At 49.5% G+C, this 14,119-nt stretch overlaps 1 protein-coding gene across 1 annotated transcript in view; it reads right to left on the reverse strand.

The window, feature by feature from the left end:
* Positions 1–640: 640 nt before the first annotated feature.
* LOC119100411 (acetylcholine receptor subunit alpha-L1) overlaps positions 641–14,119 on the reverse strand; it is a 73,380-nt gene continuing 59,901 nt past the window's right edge. Inside the window, exons 4-10 of the mRNA XM_037223508.1 lie at positions 12,600–12,637; positions 11,202–11,311; positions 6,433–6,613; positions 4,881–4,987; positions 4,262–4,509; positions 956–1,088; positions 641–659 (exon numbers count right to left, since the gene is read on the reverse strand). Of these exons, the coding sequence (XP_037079403.1) occupies positions 641–659; positions 956–1,088; positions 4,262–4,509; positions 4,881–4,987; positions 6,433–6,613; positions 11,202–11,311; positions 12,600–12,637 (836 nt within the window). The remainder of the gene's footprint in view (positions 660–955; positions 1,089–4,261; positions 4,510–4,880; positions 4,988–6,432; positions 6,614–11,201; positions 11,312–12,599; positions 12,638–14,119) is intronic.

The following is a 14,119-nucleotide window of genomic DNA, read 5'->3' on the forward strand; positions in this document are numbered from 1 at the left end:
AAGGTCATAGCCCAGGTCACATTGTCCGCACTGCGGGCGGCGAAGGTCGTAGGCCGCGCGTGGAGCCGTCGCCACTGAGCCAGCGACGCCACGGCTGCCGATGGTCCTGCATAGGGCCTCTGCCCACCGAGCCAGCGACGCAGCAACTAGCGACGGTCCAGCAGAGAGACGCTGCTCGCCGAGGCAGCGACGCAGCGACTAGCGACGGCCCAGCAGAGAGCCTCTGCCCACCGAGCCAGCGACGCAGCGACTAGCGACGGTCCAGCGTAGAGCCACTGCCCACCGAGCCAGCGAACGTCCGAAGACCGCATCCTTGGCCCACTGCTCACCAAGTTCGGGCCTTCCTTCCTCGGTACTAACTCTCCACTTTTGGTACATCAGCCCCTCGGTACTTTTCACCCGGCTACCTTTTCACCCGGTGCGAACAATGGCTCTCTTCTAAATAACCATTTGAGGAGAGCGGGAACGCGACACAACAGCGCAGAGAAGCCGCAACCAGCCGATGACCACGAAGGCCACGGGCCATGGTTAGCAATAGATTCCAGGTATGAGCTGTGGACGGGGCTGTTGGCGGTGGCGCAGTCGACACAAGCGTGGAACTCACGCTGCTTCACGGGCCATGGTTAGCAATAGACTCCAGCTATGAGCTGTGGACGGGGCTGTTGGCGGTGGCGCAGTCGACACAAGCGTGGAACTCACGCTGTTTTCTCATGTCCGTACGGGACAACACCCTGTGGCTTCGTGAAGTAGTTGCGCTAGATGTCATGAACGCCGAATGATGCGATTTCGGACGTTTTGACCATAGAATCGTTATGTACTCTGTTGATAAGACGGATGCGTATTGAGGCGTACTGTTGATAAGACGGATGCGTATTGAGGCGTACAGTCATAAGCGGCTGCCTTGGACGACGACCTCCAGTCCCACAGCGTTTTGCCCGCGCGCGACAGCACCCACCTTCTGAGCACAAGACGTCGCACCCAGCGGGGCACCTCCTTCTTGGCAGGGCCGCGGTAGTGCAGATTCAGCACCACCACCGTCATGATGATGGAGACGGAGGTGATGGCCATCACCGCCGTCAGGTAGATGCCTGCGGCAGCCGGAGTGGGCGAAGGATGAGCGCAGCGTCGCCGGCTGGGGCACGGCTCTGCCTGGTGACGCACGCCGACAGCCAGCGGAAGTGTGGCGCATTAGGGGAGCTGAAATGCACTGAAGTTTAATCACGCTCACTCGCAGACCCGCGCATCCACGGAAGCAATTGCCGTCATAATTGAGTTCGCGCGAGATAAAGCTCATTCCCCGTCGGCCATTAGGAACACCTAGTGCGTGTGAGCTGAACGATTTGTAGCCCACGCACGAGATGTGAATGTGTGTGTTGCCAGGTAATGCATTACGCTCAGTCCACTGAACGGGCAAAGTACTTTCCATAGAGCGTCAACGGTGCAGCCAGAGTTGATACATCACACCATTGCAGGCCTCGCCAAGATGTGGTCAGATGTGGACAAAAGCCACCCAATCAACCGGGGCCGGTGGCTGAACTCACCGAACCGAGTATGGGTACTGTTGTGTCTAAAAAGACAGCTGAACATATCGATCATGCCTATGTAAGCAGTGATTACTTAAGATCGGTTGTCAAAGATGCAAGTTCCACCAGCTGTTTAAGTAACCGGTCATACATTACCTGCTTTATCTACAATGAATGCATTTGATGTTATTATCACACTTTGCGCTGCCTGCTATAAGATGTTCCCCTTGTCGCGCAAGTGTAGATACCTCACGGTATTCATGAACAACAATAATTCTTGGCACCTCGAATAGATAGTAATTATGATGAGAGCTTATCAAATCTCACTAGCATCATGAGCTCAATGTTCTTCTTTAATAGAGTTAACGACCTTCAAAATACCAGGAGGTGCTACCAAAACGACGTTGTAGTACTAAACAACGATCATATTACGGTACTCAATATTTCGAGCTGTGCTTATGCTCAGGGGCGTATCGCTCTCACCTTCTGGATGAGCACAGCTTGAAGCATTAAGTACCGTTCACGTAACCGTAATTTAGCACCACGACGTCGTCTAACCAGCATCTCCTAGTATATTGAAGGGCGTTAACTCTTCATAAGACGATTGAAATCATAATGCCGAAAAACCACAGGCTGAGCTCCTTTCTTTCTCATTTCAAGCAAGTATAATCGTTTATAATTCAAGTTTCTTATGGGATTAATGCACACGTGCATTTTTCATAGCAGTGCAAGTGTACAACGATATTGTAAGACATTGCATTACGCGTTGTTCACGGACATAGGCTAGTTCATAATTCAAACCCGGCGGAGGTCCAGCCATATACAGCTGAAGCCAGCGGCTGCACAAGTTCTGTTTATTCCAGTTAAGCACATCACGAGCTGGGCGCGGAACCGTGTGGAGGAGAGCAGCTAGTGCAAAACATCGGAATTTTTGCACTACGCCGATAGCGATGCCTGCAAAGAGAACGACGAAACCAAACAAAGCCAGACAAAGTCCAACTTTTCCTCCAGTGGGTGGAAGGGCTCATAAATGCTGCCGCACCAATACAATAGCCGTGAGAGCTTTTCTCGCTGGCACGGTTTCTATTGCGGCAGCCGTAATCATTTTTCTTGGCCGGGCCGGCCCGCTAATGCTGCGTGACGCCGCCGAGGCTGCTACAGATGGAGCCGCCGTAAAACACATCCCGCTGTCCACTTTCAGCGCCGATGCCCGCCCAGTTCTCGCGTGTAGAGAGAATGAGGTGAAAACTTCCGTCAGTACGTCGTCGGGACTCGGGCAAACACAGACAAGACCCGCACTCCCGGGCCATCCATCACCTCTCTGCGCCTGACGCGCTGGCCCGTGGAGGACAGGATGGGGGGATGGGAATGGTGGGAGGGGGTGAGCGGAGGGGGGTCCTCTATCTCCGGCCCGGAGTCTGCCGGGCGTGCGGTGGCCTCCACGCCGGACCAAGATGTGAGGGAAAACGAGAGCCAATCATGGCCAGAGGCCGTCCGGTGGGGCAGGCGCTGCTTCGTCACTCCCATCACCGACTGCTATCCTTGACATCTCGCTGAATTGCGACATTCCCTCTAATGTCTGCCGGTGTTAGTGAACTATCGCATATTGCTTCCACAAGCTCTCAAAGAATGATGTCACATCCCCATCCGTTGATAGTTTTTTGTCCCTCTGAAAGCTGGAATCTCCTCCCCGCATGCGAACCACGATGACAAATCTACTTATGACTACATGTCGAGCCCGGACGCACCTATCAGAGGCACGCTGTCGCAAAACACTTTCCGTAATACATCACATCACAGGAGATTGGTAGGTGATGGCCATGTATTCACTGCGGCGCAATACCCGACGTATCTATTAGCGACGCGCTCCCAGGCGTAATGAGTGTCACAGTCAGACGTGCCTACCAGTGGCACATTGTCAGACATTACCTACGAGTGACACACCTGTCAGGAAATGCCTACGTGTGACACATTTCCATGCAAGCCTACGAGCAATACACTGTCAGACGTGTCTACGAGTGGCGTATTGCCGGACGTGCCTACAAGTGACAACACCGTCAGACGCGCCTACAGGCGGCACGTTGCCGGACGTGCCTACGAGTGACACACTGTCAGACGTGTCTACGAGTGGCATTTGTTGGACGCGCCCACAAGTGACATACCGCAGACGTGCTACAAGTGACACACTGTCAGACGTACCTACGAATGGCACATTGTCAGACGTACCTACGAGTGGCACATTGTTGGGCGATCCCATCAGTGCCACCCTGTCCAGCGTGTTCCGGAGCCGCCATTCTGTCAAATGTAACATGCTGAGCACGCGCTGCCGGACGTGCGTGGTTTGCATGTGGCGCGCCGTTGGACGCACTGCTGGACAGCACGCTGCCTGGCAAACCTATGAGCGGCTGGCTGTCGGACGTACCTATGGAGCGGTAACACTCCGCCTGACAAACATATGAGTCGGTCTCGTTGTCGGACGTCGTACCTATGAGCTGGCCCGCTGCCTGGACAAACCTATGAGCGGCTTGCTGTCGGGACCGTACCTATGAGCGGCAGCGCTGCCTGACAAACCTATGAGCGGGCTCGCTAGTCGGGACGCGTACCTATGAGCGGCACGCTGCCTGACAAACCTATGAGCGGCTTGCTGTCGGACGTACCTATGAGCGGCACGCTGCCTGACAACCTATGAGCGGCTCGCTGTCGGAACGTACCTATGAGCGGCATGCTGTTGGACGTACCTATGAGTGGTACGCTGTCGGACGTCTCAGGCATCTTCTCGGCGATTGCAAGCATGAAGACGCTGAAGGCGAGCAGAACGGTGACGCCGAGCGAGATCTTCTCACCGCTCTCAGGCGGCATGCAGAACACCAGCAGCGTCAGCACCGACATCATCATGCAGGGCAGCACGATGTTGTACATGTAGAACAGCGTCTTGCGTCGGATGATGAGGGTTATGGTCACATCTGGGAACGGCTCCGGACAGCAACTGCGTAGAAACGGAGGCAGAGCAGAGCAGTCAGCAATGTTGCTGTTGTGCACGGGTTGCAAAGGACGGTCCTTCAGCTCATGGCCATTAGCAAGTCAAGCACATGACATCAATTTTCTCGCGCTTGTTACAGCTATATGCTGCCAAATCATGCGCGAGATTGGAAGCGCGTAAGACATGATCCCGCAACAAGAACTGGGGCCGACTTGGAACAGTCGGATAGTTGCAGCGCTGCGTACTGATGTTAAAGAAAAGGTAGCCATTGAAAGGAGCAAGATAGAGACTAATTGTAGCTACCCGCATTGAGTGGCGATGTAAACATTCCGATCTGTGATCCCTCTGGCTAGTGACCAGGCATGAAGCGGACCAACCTGTAGTAAACCACATTGCGGTTGATGCGCGCCTCCAACAGCTCCCACTCTCCATTGGGAATGTAGTTCGTGAGGTCTACCTGCTCTGTCCGATTCGTTACATCCACCTGCCGCAAAATGCACCATCACCACTCACGGCTCTTCGTGGCTTCGCTCTTCGCGAATGTCTGTCCAGATGTCATGGCGATACAAGGAAAATCTGCCGATTTCCAAACTCATATTGAAACCGTCAAGCATGCGACGAGGCTTTCTACGAGAGGGCCCGACGGGGCTCGACGCAGCTCGTGTGAAAATACCGTTCCAATAGCTTTGAAGTTTTGCGTGGAGACGTCAGCTTTTCAGCTATGGAAACTTCTCGGAGGCCAAGGTTTCGATCAAAGGCAGTCTGCACGGCGCGACGCGTCAGGCTGCTGTGGCTGCCGCCAACTTTTTCGCTTTAGCTATTGGAAACCGAAGCCCAATTTGCATATTCGCAGGTGGCACATAGATCAATGAGATTTGCGTAAGGCCGTCGGCATATGTTGGGCAGAAAATGGGCGTCTTTTCAGCGGAAAACTACCATCACGTGTTTAGCAAACGGCTGTAAGCGATCGATGCGACGGAAGACGGCTTGGACTGCATGCCGTGGGACACAAAATCGTACCATATTTTGGGAAGCCTTAAATTAAATTTCTACCAAGCCCGTCGCTACTTCTTTATGGGTGCCAAAGAAAATAATTAAGCTTCGATCGCAGCGCAACAAACACAAATCAGGATACACGATAAGGGTCCGATAAGGGTTCGTCATTAGCGACATACCACAATTACATTACTGGTGCTGCTAACGTTACTGTGTAATTGAACGACAGCAAAGAACAACACAGTGGCATCATTAGCGCAAACTATGCATTCAGTGTGTGTTTTATAGGGTGATGTTATTTCGAAAGACATCACGGAAGATTTCTTCACACCTTGGCAAATTTCCGGCACTTAGAACAAGCCCTTAGCCGCTTCTGACAACGGTTTAAATACAAACACTCAAAGGATCTAATATCAGCGCATTCTAGTCAGAAGCTGAGGCAGACAACAGTCTTGGCGGAGTTTCCCGTTGAGACATTCCTCGAAACGAAAGCATAGATCATGAATTTAAGTAACAACAAAATAAATCATCCTTGGGCGGTGGGTCATGTCCACACATATGCATTGCGGGGGAAGGAGAGTGGATCTGGTTGCCACATCCGTGAATATACGATATCTTGTATGATCTAAAGACTAACGTTTAAAAAAACTCCGCCTGAGCTTTGAATTGATCCGCGTTTCCCGAAAGTACTCCATTTTACTGACACACATTGTAAAAAAGTTTTGTAACATATCACGCGATGTATCCCAAAAACAAACACACTGAACATCGCAAACCCGTCTCATTCCCCTTCACGAGGCTCGCTGGTCCGCCTCGTCCCCTTCACGAGGCTTGCTAGTCTGTTCCGTTCCCCTTCACAAGGCTCGCTGGTCTGCCTCGTTCCCCTTCACAAGATACGCTGGGTCGGCAAGCGCAATACGACCTGGAACGCACCTGGAACCCATTATACGTCCAGCTGCCAAGCTTCAGGATGCAGGTCTGATCGTCAAACGGGAAGTAGGTGACGTCGACGGCGCACGTGGAGCGAAACTTGGTGGGCGGTGGCCAGAACACGCGACCGTTGTGATGCACCATCGCCTTGCTCTGCATGTAGCCGCGCGTGTAGTCGTCCGCGCTGGAACGAAACGGGCGCGTCACACCGACACGCTCAGGCTGTGCAAAAACGTTAGGGCGGCAAGAGCTTTACCATGATGTAGTGAAATGTGATGTGTAAACGGGGGAAGTGGGACACTTGCCGCTCAGCATTATGCAAATGAGTCGCAAAGTGGGTTGCAGGAGCAACGTAGGAGTGAAACATCATAATGAAAAACAGTGAAAAAATCAGTTATAAAATTATATTGAGGTCATTTGTCAATTTCTTCTTCAATATCTTAAATTGAAAAATGAGACATCATTTCGTTAGAAAAGACTGTACCGCCAGAGACGACAACGCGCAAAGTTACGTCTAGAACTGGAATGAATACAAGTGACAAAACGCCATCGGAGGATCGCGAACGAATGACAGTATTTCTGATGCACCATGACCTGGATAGAGCACATAGTCACAGACCAGTCCTTGTGGGGAAAAATGGCAAGAATGTACGCCACACCGAAAAAAACTGGATGTGGCAGGTCGAGTGCGTACCTACCGAAAAATTGACACTTGTAATTTTCTTGACACGAAAAATTGACACTTTTCCGCTCCCCTGACTATAATTATGACAATATGCCTGTGGAAACTGAGATCAGACTCATGTTATTGAGGCACAAGTCAACGCTGCGTCGCTGGCGGCCGAGTTACTGACGCCAAAAGTGTCGTCTCTGCGCCGAACGACCCACACAAAAACTCTTGCGATTAAAGGCAGTGCTCCACATTTGCATGCGGTTTTGATCTGAAAGAGCCATCCGGAAGATCGTTCGGTGCAGATCAAATCCGCACCCTTCTCAAGACCTAATTCCCCCTGGTTTTGCAGCTATACGCCAGCCGGAAGACGCGTAGCATATTTCAGGAGACTATTTTAAGCTCACCCAAGCATCCATGGCGCCATAATAGCGTCATTCAAACCCTGCCGTTTCATTAGCCACTCGGCGACCAAGGCTAATAAAACAGCCATTGTCCAGTCGGTCATATTTGGCGTTCGTGAACAGGATCTCCAGATATAATCGCCGTCAGTTGTATCTCAATCGATGTTGTGCATGGAACGATGACGTTATCAAAATGACGTTTTGGAGAGCATATTTATTTAACAGAGAAATTGTGTTGTCTAGAGAAGCCTTTTCACTTAAAAGTATACCAACAGCTATAAGTGAACTCATTTCATCATATGCTGATGTTGATTTGGTATCTTCAAATTTGGTACATCCCCTTTAACCAATTCATCTCTCACGAAAGGGTTCGTTGGTAACGTTGAAGTACGGAATGCGGGTGGCTGCCGGTTGGGGATTATCAAAACTTGACGGAGAACTAGGGCAGAAGAATATATGACCACTCAACGCACTTTAAGAAACCATAAGAATATAAAAAGCATAGAGAACAAACCTATGCAATTTTACTTATCTCATGCTATCAATGAGACTCGCTGCAAGCATTTTTTGTTAGCTGTATCTGTCTCTGTCATTCCAATATTATTGATTTGTGTCGCCAAGCATGCCATGACCCCAACCTATTATTTATATAGCCTTGACCCCAACGTTTTACAAGCAAATTGAAGCAAACTAAAAGCAAATTGAATTCCCCGACTAATCGCGTGCTATCTATCTTGTGCTCACTCCGGATCACGAAAACGAATCACATTCCTGGAAAACGCCTCTATCAACTCGTCTCTGACCGGCTGCTGAACGCGGTACGCTGCTAAAGTTTTGGCTGCTTATATGGGAAATACGTTTCGGAGAATACGATTCTCAGTGATGTTCACATCAAATAAGGGCACAGCGATATCAATAACCTGCAAAAATTACCACCAGGACTCCGCCATCGGCGGTCTGTGTGTAAGATGGCCACAGCACGTGGTTGCGTGTCGGCTACCGTCAGCTGACCCCATACCACGGGCGGCCATCTACCAGCTGTTGCGTGGATTTTCTGCACGATGTGGCGCCTGCTCTGTGCTGTGCCGTTCTCGCCGTGACCGAGTGCAGGAATCCGTCTCGGTCGGCGTTCTAATGGTCGACTCAGTTCTCGAATTCGCCCGCTACTTTTGGCAGGGTCACTGCCATTCGTTTCCATTGAAATTCTGCGGCATCTCGCCCTTAAAAGTTGGAACGAATGTTAATCAGACACCTTCAAACGGGAGTTCTCCCGAGATGCTCGCGCTGTCTATCCGGGCCGAGACAGCGTGCCTAATCAGATAAACTGCGCCCGACAAGCGCAGGCAGCCATTTTAAGCAGATTCTTTATTTGGTGTCATTGCTTCAGCGACGGCGAGGGAGGAGATTCAACGGCCAACTCAAGACAAATGGTCTCATATACGCCGGCTCTGTCCATTCGCTGCCATACCTCCTCGTTGTCTCGATTAGCAGCATAAAAATGTTGGAAACGCGAGCGGTATGGCTCATAATGACGACCATGAATCTCCATACGGATCACAACGAGCGCTCATGCCAAGGAGCAGAGCCAATGGTGGCGCCGGCGTCAGCCAGCTGCCAGCGGCGCCCTGCCGCCGGCGCGGCCCACGGCCAGCAGACTGCCTCCAGCGCCCTGCCGCATTCGCAGATCACTGATCAGTATGGCACCGGCGCCCGAGTGGTGGTTGATGCATGGGTGTCTTAGCGTGACGTACAATGATGAACGGTCTGTCCGAGCGGCGCCACGCACAACTTGAAGTCGGGCCCGGCACGGACACGAGCGGTGGAGCTTAGCAAGCGGCTCCATTTCAGGAAATGCCGGGAGCTATTGAATGAATCGCTCGACCAATTACAAGCAGGATAAATGGAAGAAAGCGGTGGTGGAGAGTGCCTCAAATACTAAACATGAATGGCAATAATTGATGAAATGCACTTCGTTTCGTTTTGTAGGGTTCCCTTTCACCAGGTTAGTATACAAGAGGTTTTGTCAAGCATATCGATAACAAAGAGTTGGAATGTTGAAAAGCTTTAAGATTTAGTACCGCTCGGATGCCAAAAACAAAAACAAAAAAGAAAACGGTTCGTCATCCAGCGAATACCACGTTCTCATTCTACTGAACGATCCCACTTCAATGATGGCCTCAAAATGGGATACTCTGTTCAATACCCGATGAACAGTGCAACATTTTCTTCCGACAACGATCTTCAATTTGTGAACTAATTGTGCTTAAGATTTTCCGAATTGCCTTCACTACCGGAAGTAGCACTGTGATGCTACAATTTTCCCACCAAAAATACTTCATTTTACCCTCTAAAGCCGAGCTTCAGAATCCAAAACACGCACAGCAGTTCAAACGCAGAAGCATCGGGTTTGGTTTGGTTGGCCGAACTATCCCCTAGCTAATAATGACGATGCAGAACAGCATGGCAATAACAGTGCGAATGGCTATTGGTACGGACGTGCGGTAAATGAGCTATAACGGCTAGCACCGTATAGCTATATGTGGTGGTGAAAATCAATACAGATGTATCAATACGCACCCAGTGCGTATGGTTGTGCTGGCGGACGACGTGGTGATTGTTCGTAACGTGGAACAAAATTGATGACGAAGCCTGACTTTTAGTTCAACTGCCAGCCAAATGTTTGTGGTGGAACTATTGGAGCGTGAACTAGCGATACTTTGACTTTCCAGGAATTGGATACATTGCGTCAACAAACGTGCAACGGGACTTTGTGTTTGTTAGACCACCACGCACGCACTTCGAATCCCAGTTGTCTTAAACACTTGTAAGTGCAAATCAATGCTTGATATGAGCACAACCGGCTTGTAGTTTTGCAGCATTGTGAGTTAACAGTTCTTTTGATGGGAATAAGCGATCTTTAATATGCCATGCTGTACTACTTACACGACGTTAACTAGCAATCGTTAGTAACAGTGATAAAATTTCGACGATTCGCAGCTGTAATGATGGTCACGAGCCTGACCAAAAACGTTGCATTAAAAAAGTGAAGACGCATCAGATAGAAAAGTTCACGGGACCTGTGCAGACACTGCCAATAAGAAGACATTGCCATATAAACTTGCGGATAATAAAGATATTGTCATATAAACTTGCGGAATATAAAGTATTTGTGTTTCTGCTGCTGATTAGAAACCGTATGTAACGCATATTTTCAACATCAATTGTGTTTCCTTAACCTTGCTAAGTTGTGACCATGAGCAGAGCTTGGAAGCGTCAAGCTGTTGGGTTACATACTGCATAAAAACATTCACATATACACATAGTTCCACAGGGTATAACCATTGCTGGATTGGGACGACTCACCGGCATTGACGAGCAACCAGCATGACGACTAACCCGCATCCCCAGTACACTGAAGGTCATTTAATGTCAATCTACGAACTCCCAACTTAAAAGGCCGACACCTCATTTCCATGAATGCGCGTATAACAGTGAACTAGGCTCATAAATGAAGACGAGCAGTGGGCGAGGATAGCATTGCAAAAGTCTCCCAGATCGGACAGAACATGGCATCAGTTAATCGACTCATGTCAGATAAAGCTCATTTAAGACCCATCTTGCACTCCCTCCAGGCAGCTATGCTCGCATATTAACACAGTCACCAGACCTTCAGCAATGCATTTAAGTTGGGGGCTTACTTGTTGTAGAGGACGATATCCGGTAGCCAGATTTTCTCGCATGGGACTCGTAGCTCCATCATCCCACCAAATCGCTTTGGATCCCACGTTAGCAATTCATCTGTCCACTCCTGTAACGTGGGCAAACGCATGGTAAGTCGTACCAAAGCCAGAGCCGACATGACAGCCACGTTAAACAACAAACCCCGGCTTTAAAATTGTTCTCTGCACCACTACCGCGCTTCACGGGACCAAACGTGCTTTACGGTGTCTGAACTCGGATATGAGGAACGCGGAACAAAACACACAAAAGGGTGTCACAGGAGTAATATAAACTACGGGAACAGAAAATGCAGAAGGCCCATAAAAAACGGTTCCACGTTTTTAACACAGAACGCGACCGGGCGATGTCGTAGAATATACAAACAGGAGATTCTGAGCAATTTCTGTCCTCGAAGAACAAAACCACACAAAAGCCATGTCAAAATGCTACATACATACCCACACCAACATCCTGACCCACACCTACAAACATCCCCCACACCCCCCCCCCCCCACACACACACCGCCACACACACACACACACACTCACACACATTCACATAACTATGCATACAAACGTGCGTGTATAACATTGAAAAAACGTGACAAGTGTGTTGCATGCAAGTGAACGTCCTCGTATAGAGAAAACGAGAAGGTCTAGCAAGGGGCTTTCTTGCATGAATTCATTTCAGCTCAGTTCTTCTGGTGACCTCTTTTAGGTTCACTTGACTGCAGGAAAAGGCATTTCCAAACTAATGAGTTTCCCTTGAAGGCGGTCCAGCCCTCTTTTTGGAGGTTCTCTCACTACATGCATTTTTGCTTGCTAGGCCACTTGCTGCTCCGAATTCAACAATCATTTTGCCCACATTTTGGGTCCTGCACCCTGAGAGTCTGAAACGTAAGATGACCAGCCTCTTCTCGAAGTTTTAACACTTTAAAAATCTAGGATTATTCTGATGAATTCCCCTACCATAAGTTCCGTCTGCAAACAAGGATACCAAAATGCTGACAATCGACTGCACCTCCATTCGAGTGTGCCTCGTGTCGAAAATTACACCTAGATTCCTTTCTTCTGAATTTTCTCTGTGGTATCCAGCAATATTTAGGTAAATATACCTATACCAGAAGGTTTTTACTATAAATACCTAACCCTCACTCCGCTGTGCGCGAGCATTCATTTGAATGTTATACTCTAGTTGTATCTGTCAAAGTATTATGTCAGGCAGGGTCTACATTTGTATCTGTATAGAGGAATATGCATGCACACACCACAATGTGTTAAACAATGTTGCAGAGAGTACCACAAACAGTGACGCAACATTCTAACAAAGGTCTGGTTTATTTTTCCCATTTACACCTTTTTTCATCATCACGTACCTGATCAAGCCATACGTTTGTTGTTAGCACTTGATTTTCTCGTCCTGAAAACAGACACATACCTTTAATAATCCTAAATGACACGCACCCGCACGCGCTTATACTCCAACATATTTAATTCACTTCGTGTCAAAAAGTCTTGGAAGAGTGGCATTATTAGGGGTGATCATTCCTGGCATCACTCCGGGGCGGAACCGCGACCATGTTAGCGACCGCCAAGTACGGTCATTTCGCCACCTCCTCCATCATGCGGGGTTGGTAAGAACTCCGCCACTTCCACACCCGGTAGCTTCGGGGACCAAGTTAACAACGAAAACGGGGCGACCGACCAAGTCAGCGGCTCGGCGCGTAATTCGGATGTTTTCCCTTTCTGTTCACCTTTTAGGTTGAATTAAACGAGACCACAGCTGTGAAGCCTACTCTCCCCAAATGAAGCGATACAGTGGAAAATGTTAGATGGTAACGCCAAATGTGAAATAGCCTGAGTCTGATAGCAAATGTGAAGCCTCAGAATCAGTCGGTCGTCTCGTGTCGCATATGAAACGAGTCGCTCAGCAGCACAATCGCTGATACAGGCGCTCAACAGATTGAACGATGAATGATGAATCCATGATACCGCTGACACCACATCGAAGCTATCAGAAACAGAGCATGCCGATCGCCGCCCTGAGTTACTAACGCCAGACCAGCGCCCGCGGCGGGAGGCTCGCGGATACGGTCCGCTTTCAACTATACTCCGGTCCGACGATATAGGTCCCGGTCCGGTCTGGTCCGGGCCGGTCCAGTCCGGACCCGGGGATATACGGTCGAGGGATATATCCTGACTGTGCGGCCTCGCTTCAAGTCTCCGGAGCGGTTCTCTGATTCACCGGGCCCGAGGATGGGAAAGGAATGGGGATAGTCTTTGACCTCGACCAAAACCTTATTTCCTGTAACTCTATCTGCAAGTGCACCAGCGCCATCTGGGCAGCCTGATAGCAAGGGCGTAGTCAAGACTATCTCGCAAGGTTCGCTGAAAAAATAAAGCATGTCCCGCGCACATATATAGTGTGCCTGTGCAATTAACGATGACATTAATTGCATCGAGCATCATAAGCTCTAGTGGGGCACAAAACAAAAATGCATCAGGCCACTTCTAGAGCAAACCCATAGTCATTTGCTGGTGCCTCTTCGGATACCGAAATGATAGGTTATAGAGATTATCAGCCATGCTTTAGGACTAGACACGCAGCTTTCTGGCCAGCAGCCGGCTACATTTGATCCGTCCAAAGTCCAAAGGCTTCTCGGTTTATTGAAGGTTAGAGACACCAGGCTGTCGGGGGCGAGAAATTTTCGCAAAACTGCGCCGCACATACTTTTGCGGGAGCCAACATGTTTAAGGCAAAACGTTAAGTGAACAAGTAAGCAAAACACATTAAGAATAGCACGTTTCCAGACAGGAATTGTGGCTGATAATTCATTTACCAGGCAGAGCAAGTGCCTTATCGGCAGGGGGTCAGAATGCACATATATCATGGAAC

This window comes from Pollicipes pollicipes, unplaced genomic scaffold (assembly GCF_011947565.3).
Source record: "Pollicipes pollicipes isolate AB1234 unplaced genomic scaffold, Ppol_2.1 Scaffold_4881;HRSCAF=5763_pilon_pilon_pilon, whole genome shotgun sequence".
NCBI lineage: Eukaryota > Metazoa > Arthropoda > Thecostraca > Pollicipedomorpha > Pollicipedidae > Pollicipes > Pollicipes pollicipes.